The 12,779-nt window shown below is 43.3% G+C and overlaps 1 protein-coding gene across 6 annotated transcripts in view; it reads left to right on the top strand.

The window, feature by feature from the left end:
• Positions 1–12,779, top strand: part of LOC115933250 (BOS complex subunit NOMO1) — a 68,126-nt gene that overhangs the window by 8,653 nt on the left and 46,694 nt on the right. For 5 of the 6 annotated variants that reach the window (XR_008672624.2, XM_055365711.2, XM_055365712.2 and 2 more), the window contains exons 4-9: positions 1,964–2,064; positions 3,851–3,957; positions 6,178–6,250; positions 9,721–9,873; positions 10,759–10,896; positions 11,229–11,318. Coding sequence is in view for 5 of the 6 variants with exons in the window: in XM_055365711.2 (XP_055221686.1) it covers positions 1,964–2,064; positions 3,851–3,957; positions 6,178–6,250; positions 9,721–9,873; positions 10,759–10,896; positions 11,229–11,318 (662 nt within the window). In the remaining variant the exon portion in view is untranslated. Of the gene's footprint in view, positions 1–261; positions 344–1,963; positions 2,065–3,850; positions 3,958–6,177; positions 6,251–9,720; positions 9,874–10,758; positions 10,897–11,228; positions 11,319–12,779 lie in introns of those variants that run through there. The other variant, XM_063699587.1, reaches the window with a different exon arrangement.

The raw sequence follows: 12,779 nt of genomic DNA, 5'->3' as shown, positions 1-12,779 counted from the left end.
ACCTTCTACAAATGAGAGATCCATTTGGTCATTTTGAACTTTATACAAATGCTATCATGCAGGGAACTTTTTAATATCTGGTTTCTTTCACTCAACATTATGAACTTTATCTGTATCATTTGTAGCTTTAGTTCATTCTCTTTGCTGTTCAGAATTCTGATGCATAAATATAAAATTATTTATATTTTATAAAATATTTATATTTTATTTTATTTTTTTCTTTTTTTTTGAGACTGAGTCTCACTCTACTGCCCAGGCTGGAGTGTGATCTCGGTTCACTGCAACTTCTGCCCGGGTTCAAGCAATTCTTGTGCCTCAGCCTCCTCAGTAGATGAGATTACAGGTGCGTGCCACCACACCCAGCTAATTTTTGTATTTTTAGTAGAGTTGGGGTTTCATCATGTTGACCCAGGCTGGTCTCGAACTCCTGACCTGAAGTGATCTGCCCGCTTTGGCCTCCCAAAGTGTTGGGATTATAGGCAAGAGCCACCATGCCTGGCCTATATTTATATTTTATATTCATATTTTGTATCAGTGATCTCTTCTACTGTTGATGGCCATTTGAGTTGCTTACCGATTTTGGCCACTAAGAGTAGTGCTCCTGTGAACATTCTTGTATGTATATTTTGATACATGTGTGTCTGCATTTTTGCTGAGTGTATCACAGGAGTAAAGTTGCTGAGCCATAGAGCTGATACATGCTCAGCTTTAGGTGTTTGCAAACATCCAAAGTGGATGCACCAGTTTGTGTTCTCCCAGCAGTGTACAAGGGTTTCCATTGCTCCACATCCTAACCTACACTTGGTATCGTCAGTTTTTTTTAATTTTAGCCCTTCTGGTGGGGGTGTGGTATTATCTCACTGTGGCCTTGATTTACATTCCACTGATGGCCAATGAGGTTGCACACTTTTTCGTATGTTTATGTTTGTTTGCCATGGGCTAGCTATTTTTGTAAGATTCCTGTTCAAGTCTTTTGCCCATTTTTTATTGGAGTCTTTGTGTGTGTGTGTGTGTGTGTGTGTGTGCGCGTGCATGTACGCGTGCAAGCACGTGTGTAATTCATCTTAACTGAAAATCTCATCTCATGGTTTTCCATTTTTTTCTCTACTCATTACTCCATATTCTTCCTAACCTTTCAAAAACTCAACCTTAACCCCTATTATGATGAACTCTTCAGTGAAAAAATGGAGTTAATTGCTGATATTGAAAAATCAAGAGATGGTATATAAAATCCAGATTTCCAGTTTTTCAGAGAAGTTGGAAGCTCTGGCAAAGCATGGTAGTGGTTGGCAGACTTGAGTGGCGGTTGTCTCCTTTCAATTTGCCACAGTCCCCCTGAGGATGCTCCGCTTACTTTGAAAGCCCCTGAGGCCCCTGTGGCCCTGGAGTTTGCGTTCCTGGTTTAACATGGCTGAGCTCATGTCCTTGGTCAGAGAACAGATCCAGAGCCAGACTTCTAGGGTTGAATTGGGGCTCTGTCACTCAGAAGCTCTGTGACCTTGGGAGCTCCTTTAACCTTTCTGTGCCTTAATTTACCCCTCAGTAAATTGCAGCTATTACTGCCTGTCTCTTAAGATAATTGTGAGGATTAAAGGCACTCAGCTCAGTGCCTGGTCGGTGATGAGCATTCAGGAAAGAAAATTATTTGGTGCTCACTGAATTTTCACTGGAACTCTGAGATATAACTTAGCTGAAAGGCGTTGTAAAATTATTTTATACTCTAAACACGAATTCCCTCTGGGGCAGGAAACCAGGAGGCTAGGGGGATAGGGGTGAGAGGGAGACGTTTCCCAGAATACTTTTTTGTACCTTTGGATTTGGAAACACACGAGTGTATTAAGTGTTGAAAAGTAAAATGAAACCTGAATAATAAAAATACGTTCTACTTAGGTTCACTGTACCCCAAAACTAAGCTTGCCTTTGTGTCTTGTGCCCCCGTTTCCTCCCCTGCTTCGTTCCTCAGAGCCGACGACTGTGGAGCTCCATGTGGATGGAGTCAGTGACATCTGCACAAAGGGTGGGGACATCAACTTTGTCTTCACTGGGTTCTCTGTGAATGGCAAGGTTTGTCTTTGGAACTTGATTATTTTTCCTGTTCACTCTATAATGTATACTAAATCCTTTTTTAAAAAAATGCAGGATATTTTAACCTGGGGACTTTGATCCCACAGGGGACCCATGGATAAGTGGCAAGGGAGCCTGTGAACTCTGTACTTCATCCTGTGTAGAACGCAGCAGGTGTATTTAGGAGTGAGATTGAGGTTGCTGGTCGTCCGCTCTGCTCCCAGAGCATAGGCTGTTGGTGTTTTAATTTTTTAATTTTTTTTTTTTTGAGACAGGGTCTTGCTCTATTGCCCAGGCTGGAGTGCAGTGGTGCAATCTTGACTCACTGCAGCCTCCACCTCCCAGGTTCAAGTGATTCTCCTGCCTCACCCTCCCGAGTAGCTAGGATTACAAGTGTGTGCCACCATGCCTGGCTAATTTTTGTATTTTCAGTAGAGATGGGCTTTTGCTGTGTTGGCCAGGCTGGTCTCAAACTCCTGACCTCAGGTGATCCGCCTGCCTCCACCTCCCATAGTGCTGGGATTACAGGTGTAAGCTGTGCACCCAGCCGCTGTTAGTGTTTATGTCAGGGATGGCCTTTTACAGGGATGCCGAATTGGAAGGACGCACTCTCTAAGCCTTGTGACATCTTGCTGTCCCTGTGGGTGAATTGAAGTCAGCTTCTCCTAGAGAGAGCGTGCATCTGCTTCTGACACTTACCTAGGAGGATTCCCATCATTTAAGTTCTGAGATTTTTTTGGACCACCATGGTGGTGTGAATTTAGAGTCCTAACGGTTGTGTGCCCCAGCTCCCGCGATTCAGATTCTCAGGGGAGAATCGTTTTTCCTCCACCCGCCCTGTGCCTGAGGTTGAGATGTGCTTCCTTCCTTCGTGTCCTTCTCTTCATGATGGGCTTCTTTCTCCTCTACCTTTGCGGTGAGGGGGAGGCCCTTCCATCCCAGCTGTATGTGTGGGCTTCTTGTTAGAGATGGGGATCTTGGGTAGTTTTTTCTTTATCGATGGTTTGCAAAATAATGGTGAATCTTTTTTTATTTTTATTTTTATTTATTTATTTTTTTGAGACAGAGTCTCGCTCTGTGGCCTAAGCTGGAGTGCAGTAGCGCAGTCTCTCTCACCACAACCTCCACCTCCTGGGTTGGAGCAATTCTCCTGCCTCAGCCTCCCCAGTAGCTGGGATTACAGGCGTGTGCCACCTGACCCAGCTAATTTTTATATTTTTATTTTTATGTATATTTACTTTTTTTTTTTTTTTTTAAGATGGAGTCTCCCTCTGTCGCCCAGGCTGGAGTGCAGTGGCGCGATTGCAGCTTACTGCAACCTCCGCCTCCTGGGTTCAAGTGATTCTCCTGCCTCAGCCTCAGGAGTAGCTGGGATTACAAGCATGTGCCATGATGCCCAGCTAATTTTTGTATTTTTAGTAGAGACAGGGTTTCACCATGTTGGCCAGGCTGGTCTCAAACTCCTGACCTCAAGTGGTCTGCCTGCCTCAGCCTCCCAAAGTGCTGGGATTCCAGGCGTGAGCCACTACACCCACCCAGACCAATAATGGTGAATCTATAACTGATGATGTCTTAGATTCATTGAAATAGAGTCTTATTTTACTGTTACTGTTCCCTCTCCTACCTCATCCCCAGGAAACATATCCATGATTTATATCATCTTTTCAGTGGGATTCTTGACCCGAAGAGGGTTCCTGGCTCCACCTGGGAGTTGTAAGCAGGACTGCCAGTGCTTTGAGAGGAGGGTGCTTTGCTGGGTGGGCCCTAACTTTCTTCTCCATGGCAGGTCCTCAGCAAAGGGCAGCCCCTGGGTCCTGCGGGAGTTCAGGTGTCTCTGAGAAACACTGGGACCGAAGCAAAGATCCAGTCCACAGTTACACAGCCTGGCGGAAAGTGAGTAGCGTCCTGTCTCTTAGTGTTGCCTTAGAGCCGGGCTCTGACAGGGGTCATGGATCTGGGTTTGGGAGTTTGGATTCAGGGAGTTCTGGGTTCAGATCCTGATTCAGCCTCTTAACTTTGGGTGAGTTCATGCCCCTCAGAGTGCTGAGTTCCCCACATGTGAAATGGAATCTATTTGACCCATCTTGCCTAGCACTGATGGGATGATTAAATATGAGTTCATACTGGCCAGGCATATTGGCTTGCGCCTATAATGCCAGCACTTTGGGAGGCCAGGATGGGAGGATCACTTGAGTTCAGGAGTTCGAGACCAGCCTGGACAACATAGGGAGACTCAATCTCCACAAATAATTTAAAAAATTATATCAAGTAGAGTCCCACGGGGGAAAAAAATTAGCTGGGTGTGGTGGCATGCTCCTGTGGTCGCAGCTACTCGGGAGGCTGAGGCAGGAGGATTGCTTGAGCCTGGAAGGTTGAAGCTGCAGTGAGCCGTGATCATGTGCCACTGTGCTCCAGCCTCGGCAGCAGAGCAAGACCCTGTCTGAAACAAACAAAAAAAGAGTTAATACCCATAAAGCACCTGCTTCAAGGCCTGGGGCTTAGTGGGTCTTCATTTAGTAGCTCAGCCTGGCTCTGGAGCCTGCCAGCCTGGGCTTGAATCCCAGCTCCCCCATTTGCTGGCTGGTTGACCTAGGGCAAGTTCCTTAACCCCTCTGTGCCTCAGTTTCCTCTTTTGTAAATGAAGATAATTGTGGAACCTATCTCCTAAGGTACTGGAAAGATGAAATTAATATTATTACTTCAAGCTGCCTGGCATATTAGCTCAAATAGGTTAGCTCAGTTATGATTAGAAAAAATCATTATCATTATTATATCAAAACTGTTTTGTAGTTGGAACTGATGCCTAGCTGACCTTGCTGAGTCGGATTTAAAGCATTTACTTAATGGATGTATATAGTTGAGTTGTAAATGTTAACAGATATGCCAAGATTAATACCAGAATAGTTCAAACTGATAATTCCGAAAGCGTTCAAATCATTACTAACTCCGTTAATATACAAACTGACTAAATTGCAAAATAGAAGTTTATAATGAGTCTGTCAGTAAGTTATTCAATTTTAAGGTTATTATTGTTGAAACTAGTTTTCATTTTTGAAATAACATTTACTTCTGCTTGACTGGTGCCTCTCCAGCCCTGGTGTGTAGCAGGAATATGGAGCTGTAATTTTTTTTCTGGGCTAGTAATTTGGTGTTGACCTTACTAGAAAAAAATAGTGTCTTGAGCCTTCTGAATACCTTTCATCTGCGCTAACTGAAACAATGAAACATGTAGCACTGGGCTATTATGAAAATGAAATAGAAGCTCAATCTTACCAATACTTGTAGTAATGTGATTTCCAAGCCCTATCCAGTTATTGCAGGCAAGATTTGATACAATAAAATACCACAGAAGAAGAAATCAAATGCATTTTCTAGTTCATTTCACTGGACTTAGCCTTCTAATTTGTCAGTTGCCTTACAAATTTGAAGGGATAAACATGTTAGTATACTGGCAGCAGCATTTCCAGCTTTAGCTCGGCTCACTCTGGTGTTAGTCTGTCTATGGCTAGTAGAGTAATTTTCATCAGCTGCTGGTTTCTTATCTCAGTTGCTTTGTGCAAAAACCCAGAATGACTTATCTGTGTTTCTCTAAAGCCTTTTTTCTGGGATTCAAAGCTTGTGATAGTTTACCCTGCCCTGTGTCATTTGCATCATCTTGGGTCAGCGTCCCCCTCAGCCTGTGCATCTGTTCTGTTCTTTTTCACCCCACTTCTCCCTTCCCATGTGTTTCCTTGGACACTTCTGTCCCCTTCTCCTTGTCAGTTCATGCCTGTCACCTCTGTCAAACCCAGTTGAATGTTCTGTGACTGGTCCCTGCTGTGCTACAAGGATTGGTTTTATGCCAGAAATCCTTGAGATTAAGGGAGACGTAAGCACTCCTCTTTCCTATCAGCACATGGAGCACCCCTCTTGGCACACAGTAAGTGCTCAATAAGTGCTCTTTTATGCAGATTTGTACAGTGAAGGATTGAATTTCATTCATGCTCATTTAACAAGCTAATGGAAGTTTGCGATAATTCCAACATTGTTTTCTTGTGCTGCCAACATTAGTCATACAACTAGAAATACTTGGGTTGTTTGGAGAAAGTTAAATGGTTATTTTTTATGTCTTAGGTTTGCATTTTTTAAAGTTCTGCCTGGAGATTATGAAATCCTCGCAACTCATCCAACCTGGGCGTTGAAAGAGGTGAGTGTGACAGCTACGTCTATAGCCATGCCAATAATATGCTGGTCTTGGGACAAATGTAGGGCTTTTCAATTTAGGATATGAAAAGAATTTATGGTTTCTCCAGGACTAGATGAAGAACCAATGGTGCTGTGGTTTAGTTTGGTAGTTATTTATAAGGTGTAACTCCTCACTGTAGCAGATGTTGCTTGTGTTAGTTTCAGTTTTAGGTGACAGTGTTGTCTTCCTGCTGTGAAATAGATCTGTTTTATTAACTATAGCTATTTTAAACTAAATCAACAACAGAAGGCCCTGACGAGATTTATTTGTTGTTCTTTTTTCAGCCTGAAACAGAAATCTGTAAATATACTAAACATTCTAGAAACTGTGGTACGCGTGACCAAGGAGAATGTATGAGAATGTTTATTGCAGCTTTGTTTGTAATAGCAAAATATTGTAAACCACCTAAATGCCTTTTAAGAGAAGAATGGATTGGGGTTCCATCATACAATAGGCTGCTGTATGTCAGCAGTAATGAATGAACCAGAGCTACATGTATCAATGTAACTACATTTAAAAACAGAGTTGAAGGAAATATGATTTTAAATACTTGTGATAATCATTTATGGATACAGTCTTTTTTTTTTTTTTTTTTTTTTTTTTTTAAAAGATGGAGTCTCGCTCTGTTGCCAAGACTGGAGTGCAGTGGCATGATCTTGGCTTATTGCAACCTCGGCCTTCTGTGTCCAAGCGAGTCTCCGGCTTCAGTCTCCTGAGCAGCTGAATTACAGGGATGTGCCACCACACCCAGCTAATTTTTGTATTTTTAGTATATATGGGATTTTGCCATGTTGGCCAGGCTGGTCTCGAACTCCTAGCCTCAAATGATCCACCAGCCTCGGGCTCTCAAAGTGGTGGGATTACAGGTATAAACCAGTGCACTCGGCCAGATACAGTTTTTTTTTTTTTTTTTTGCAACAGGGTCTTGCTCTGTTGCCCAGGCTAGAGTACAGTGACATATTCATGGCTCATTGCAGCCTCTGATTCCTGGCCTTAAGCGATCCTTCCACCTTGGCCTCCCAAGGATCTGGAACTGCAGGCATGTGCCACTGCCCCTAGCTAAGGATACAGTCTTTTTTTTTTTGAGATGAAGTCTTGCTCTTGTTGCCCAGGCTGGAGTGCAATGGCGCGATCTCGGCTCATTGCAACCTCTGCCTCTTGGGTTCAAGCGATTCTCCTGCCTCAGCCTCCTGAGTAGCTGGGGTTACAGGCGCCTGCCACCATGCCCAGTTAATTTTTGTATTTTTGGTAGGGACAGGGAGGATACAGTCTTATGTAGAAAAATTATGAAGACATGTATGGGAATAGCAGACGCTGTTCAAAATGATACTGACTTCTAGAGAAAGAGGGAGGAGGGGGACTTCGGGGTACGCCAGCATCTTGAATTGTATTTTTTTAAATTTCTTTAGCTGGTTAGAAGGTATGTAAATGTTCTTTAGCATATCTTTTTTTGTTTGACTGAAATAGTTTATAGTCAAAGATCAAAAAAGGAACTCCACCTAGTAGGTGAGGTTCTGTAATAGCCGTGAAAGACCAAATTAAAATAAGACTTAAGGGACATCTTGACATGTTAGCTTCTGTGTTAGTATTGAAGCTGTATCTCATTTTTGCTAAAGAAGCATTGGAATCAGTATTTCAGCTTCTACTCTATATGTTTTATTATTATTTTTACTCTGTAGGTTTTACGCACTTATAATTGATGATAGTTTCACACCTAGATGTCTCTTCTTACTGTTTATGACTTTTGGTTTTGGGGGTTTTTCTCTTCTGCAGCAACATTTAAAAATATTTTATTCGAGGCTGGGCGCAGTTGCTCATGCTGTAATTCCAGCATTTTGGGAGGCTGAGGTGGGTGGATCACTTGAGGTCAGGAGTTCGAGACCAACCTGGCCAACATGGTGAAACCGCATCTCTACTAGAAATAGGAAAAAATTAGCCAGGAATGGTGGCATACACCTGTAATCCCAGCTACTCGGGAGGCTGAGGCAGGAGAATCGCTTGAACCTGGGAGGTGGAGGTAGCAGTGAGCCAAGATTGCACCACTGCACTTCAGCTTGGATGACAGAGTGAGACTCCATCTCAAAAAAAAAAAAAAAAAAAAAATTTATTTGAAATGAAAGAGCTTACACATTTATAAATAGAAGAGATTTTAAGGTTTACATTGTATGCTAATTGTCTGCATAGAAGAATCTGAGTTTATTAATATGAGATTGGGATTTTCAAGTAAAGCATGTTGTTAGAAGTCAGGATAATGTTTATCCTCCTGGGGTGTTAGTGACCGGAAACAAGTGTGAGGGCACTTCTGGCTTGCTGGTGCTATTCTGTTGGGTAACCAGTGCCCAATTTGTGACAAGCCCTGTGCTGTGTGCTTAGAATCTGTACACTTTTCTCTGTGTTTATTGTACCTTAACAGAAATGTTTAAAAATATACACATATTGTGAAAAGAACAACTTAAGGCAAATTAAACAGAGTTTAATTGAGCATAGAACAATTTGTCAATTGGGCAGCCCCCTGAGCCAGAATAGGTTTACAGCGACTGTGGCACTGTTGCGTGATTGGAAAGGGTTTATGGACAGAAAAAGAAAGTGACGGACAGAAAGTGGAAGTGAGGTACAGAAACAGTTGGATTGGTTACAGCTGGACGTTTGTCTTATTTGCACATGGTTTGAACAGTTGGCTGCCTGTGAGTAGTTGAAGGGTGGCTGCTTGAATTGGCTGAGACTTGGCAACACGTACAGAGAAACCTTTAGGCCAAACTTAAAATATGTAAGGAGGCAGCTTTAGGCTAATCTTCAGTTAACACTATATATCATTAAAAATAGAAAAAAAGGCAAAATATGCTCATTAAAAAAATTGGAACATATAGAGGAATATAAAGCAGTGGAAACAAATTTTGGAAGCTGGAAAAGTATACAAGTAAAATAGCACCATATAGACAAAATCATTATTGTTTACATTTTGCCGCATTTCCTTTCACTTCATTTTGGGCATTAAAAAATAATGATAAGCCAGGCACGGTGGCTCACACCTGTAATCCCAGCACTTTGGGAGGCTGAGGCGGGCAGATCACCTGAGGTCAGGAGTTCGAGACCAGCCTGGCCAACACGGTGAAACCCTGTCTCTACTAAAAATACAAAAATTAGCCGGGCGTGGTGGCGAGCGCTTGTAATCCCCGCTACTTGGGAGGCTGAGGCAGGAGAATCTCTTGAACCCAGGAGGCAGAGGTTGCAGTGAGCCGAGGTTGCGCCATTGCACTCAAGCCTGTGTGCCATACTGAGACTCCATCTCAAAAAAAGAAGTGATCATACTGAATACGCAGTTTTATAGATTACGTTTCCCAGTTAATATTTTAGCTTCAGCGTGTCCTCATGTTGTTAGGCACTTTGCAAGTGTTTATTTTTTTACAGGTTAAAATCTTTTTCTGTTACAGGCAAGCACCACAGTGCGTGTAACCAACTCCAATGCCAATGTGGCCAGTCCCCTCATAGTTGCCGGCTACAATGTGTCTGGCTCTGTCCGAAGTGATGGGGAGCCCATGAAAGGGGTGAAGTTTCTTCTCTTTTCTTCTTTAGTAACTAAAGAGGTAAGCAAAGAAAAGAACAAAAGAGATGGTGTGAAGGGCAGGAGGGTGTTGGATTATAGACCAGAACGTACTGTTTTTAAAAATGCAGGTCTGAGTTGATTTATCATTTTAACACTTAAGAATATCGTCTGTCTCAGGCCGGGTGTGGTAGCTCATGCCTGGAATCCCAGCACTTTGGGAGGCCAAGGTGGGTGGATCACTTGAGGTCAGGAGTTTTAGACCAGCCTGGCCAACATTATGAAACCCCGTCTCTACTAAAAATACAAAAACATTAGCCTGGCATGTTGGCACGTGCCTGTAGTCCCAGCTGCGTGGGAGGCTGAGGCAGTAGAATCGCTTGAACCCAGGAGGTGGAGGTTGCAGTGAGCCAAGATCATGCCACTGCACTCCAGCCTGGGTGACAGAGTGAGACTGTCTCAAAAAAAAAAAAAAAAAATTCAAGAATATCATGTGTCTCTGTTGACTCACAAGACATGGCGCATCTACACTGGGAGGCAGTGGTATGTGATGGAAAGTACACAGGCTTTGAAATCAGACCTGGGTTTAAACAAATCTCAGGTTTAAACAAATTCCTCTTCTAGCTGTGCGACCCTGGGCCGGTCACATTACCTTCCTGAGCCTCCGTTTCCTTATTTGGAGAATGGTGACCCATCATAAGGAAGGACAGTCATGTCATCTTTCCCGGGAAGACTGTGCCAGTTTTTAACTTTGCAACTTGAATGTCAAGATTTTTGTTCCTTTTATCTGTATTAATGTGTCTTAGATTTCAGAAATGCATATATTGACATGAAACTTAAAAAAATTTTCCTATAATGTGGCTAATTGATGGTATTCAGAACATGTAAATGGAAAAGGAAGTCTTGTCTTTTTTACCCCCTGGCATAGGATGTCCTGGGCTGCAATGTCTCACCAGTGCCTGGGTTCCAACCCCAAGACGAGAGTCTGGTGTATTTGTGCTACACGGTCTCCAGAGAAGATGGCTCGTTCTCTTTCTATTCCTTGCCAAGTGGGGGCTACACTGTGGTGAGTGAAGCAGATTTCCGTTCTGTTTATGTCTGGGACTCTCATGACACAGTAAAAGGCAATGCTGTTCGGGTGTTAAAGGAAAGGATGGTTGGCCTGCAGTTCTCTGAACACGCTGTTAAGCAGTAACTTACTTAAGATGAGACGCTCACCCGTTCGTAATAGCTACAAAAAGGGCAAGGCTTCCTGTTTTCGAATCTGCAACAGTTATGAAGAATGTTTCTCTTGGTCTGTCTGAACCCCTTGTCATTTGTGGGCTGCTAGATCGATTATTAATATTGCTGATTGATCATGTTAGTGGTTCTTAGTGATTAAGAGACTCTTCCTTCCAGATTCCGTTCTATCGAGGGGAGAGGATTACCTTTGATGTGGCGCCTTCCAGACTTGACTTCACAGTGGAGCATGACAGCCTGAAAATCGAGGTAAGGCTTTTCTGTCTTCTGGAGGGACAGGTGTTTGAGTTCCCATCCCTAGGCACAGGTATTGCAAACGTTTTAAAAAAAAAATCAAATATTTTATCTGGAAGGGCTGTTGGAAAAAATGCCATCTGGTATTATATTCTTACACATGATGTCCTTATCGTAGAGAGCTGGATTCCTAGTTAAATCTACTCATTCAGTGAAATGTATTTATTGATTGCCAGTGACATACATTTCAGGCACCATTCCAGGACTGGGGATACAGCAGTGACCAAAAGAGGCAAAAATTCTTGTCCCTGTGGACCTCATTTTTTTTTTTTTTTTTTTTTTTAAGATAGGGTCTCACTGTGTGGCTCAAGCTGGAGTGCAGTGGTACGATCTCATCTCACTGCGGCCATTGCCTCCAGGGCTCAAGTGATCCTCCCACCTCAGCCTGTTGAGTAGCTGGGACCACAGGCGCGTGCCACCATGCCCAGCTAATTTTTGTATTTTTGTTAGAGATGGGGTTTCACCATGTTGCCCAGGCTGTTCTCTAACTCCTGGGTTCAAGTGATCTGCCTGCCTCGGCTTCCCAAAATGTTGGGATTACAGGTGTGAGCCATCGCACCTGGCTAGACCTCATGTTCTAATGACAGGAAGGGTCAATACATGTATAGATGTATAAGTTAGAAAGTACAATAGAAGGTGATAAGTGTTCTCTAGAAAAATGAAGAAAGGAGGTTGTACAGTATCAGGGTGGAGACGGGGGTTGCAGTTGTACATAGGGTGTTTTTGGGAAGTCCTCCCTGTGAAGGTGACATTTGAGCAACAACCTGAAGGGAAAGAACAAGAGAACCATACTTCACTCCTGCAGGAAGAGTGTGTAAGACTGAGGGAACGGCACGTGCAAAGGTCCTGAGGCAGGAGTGTGCTGAAGGGTTTGGGGCACCCCAAGGAGGCCAGGGTGGCTGGAGTGGAGAGAATGAGCAAGGAAGGAGGAGGCGGAAAGAGGGTCAGGGAGGTGACAGGGCAGATTGTGCAGGGCTTGGTGGGCCACTTTGCCTATAACTCTGGGTGAGAATTGGTGCCACTGGAAGGTTCCTAGCAGAGGAGTGGCGTGATCCTTCTGGCAGCTGCATTGAGGAGAGTTTGCAGGGTGTCAGGGTGGAAGTGGGAGACCAGTTGGGATGCCATGGCCGTAAACCAGGTGAGAACTGGCAGAGCTTGGACCGTGGTGGTAGGAATGGGCAGTGTGATACATGGCTTGATAAACTGCCTAGACCCTCACATAAATGGTAAATGTATTTTTCATCTCACTTATGTCTCCTTTAATTACAGAAGTAGAAAATGATTACTGTAGAAAATTGGCTAGCTAGAACAAATCCCAAAAGAAAATAACAGCCTCTCCTAAGTGGACCACCCAATGTTAGAGTTATCGAAGCAATTATATTTTAATCATTTTCTTTTAATATTACATTTGAAAGT

The sequence above is a fragment of the Gorilla gorilla genome, chromosome 18 (assembly GCF_029281585.2).
Source record: "Gorilla gorilla gorilla isolate KB3781 chromosome 18, NHGRI_mGorGor1-v2.1_pri, whole genome shotgun sequence".
NCBI lineage: Eukaryota > Metazoa > Chordata > Mammalia > Primates > Hominidae > Gorilla > Gorilla gorilla.
Note: the sequence above shows the minus strand (reverse complement) of the source record. Positions and strands in the feature narration are given on the sequence as shown.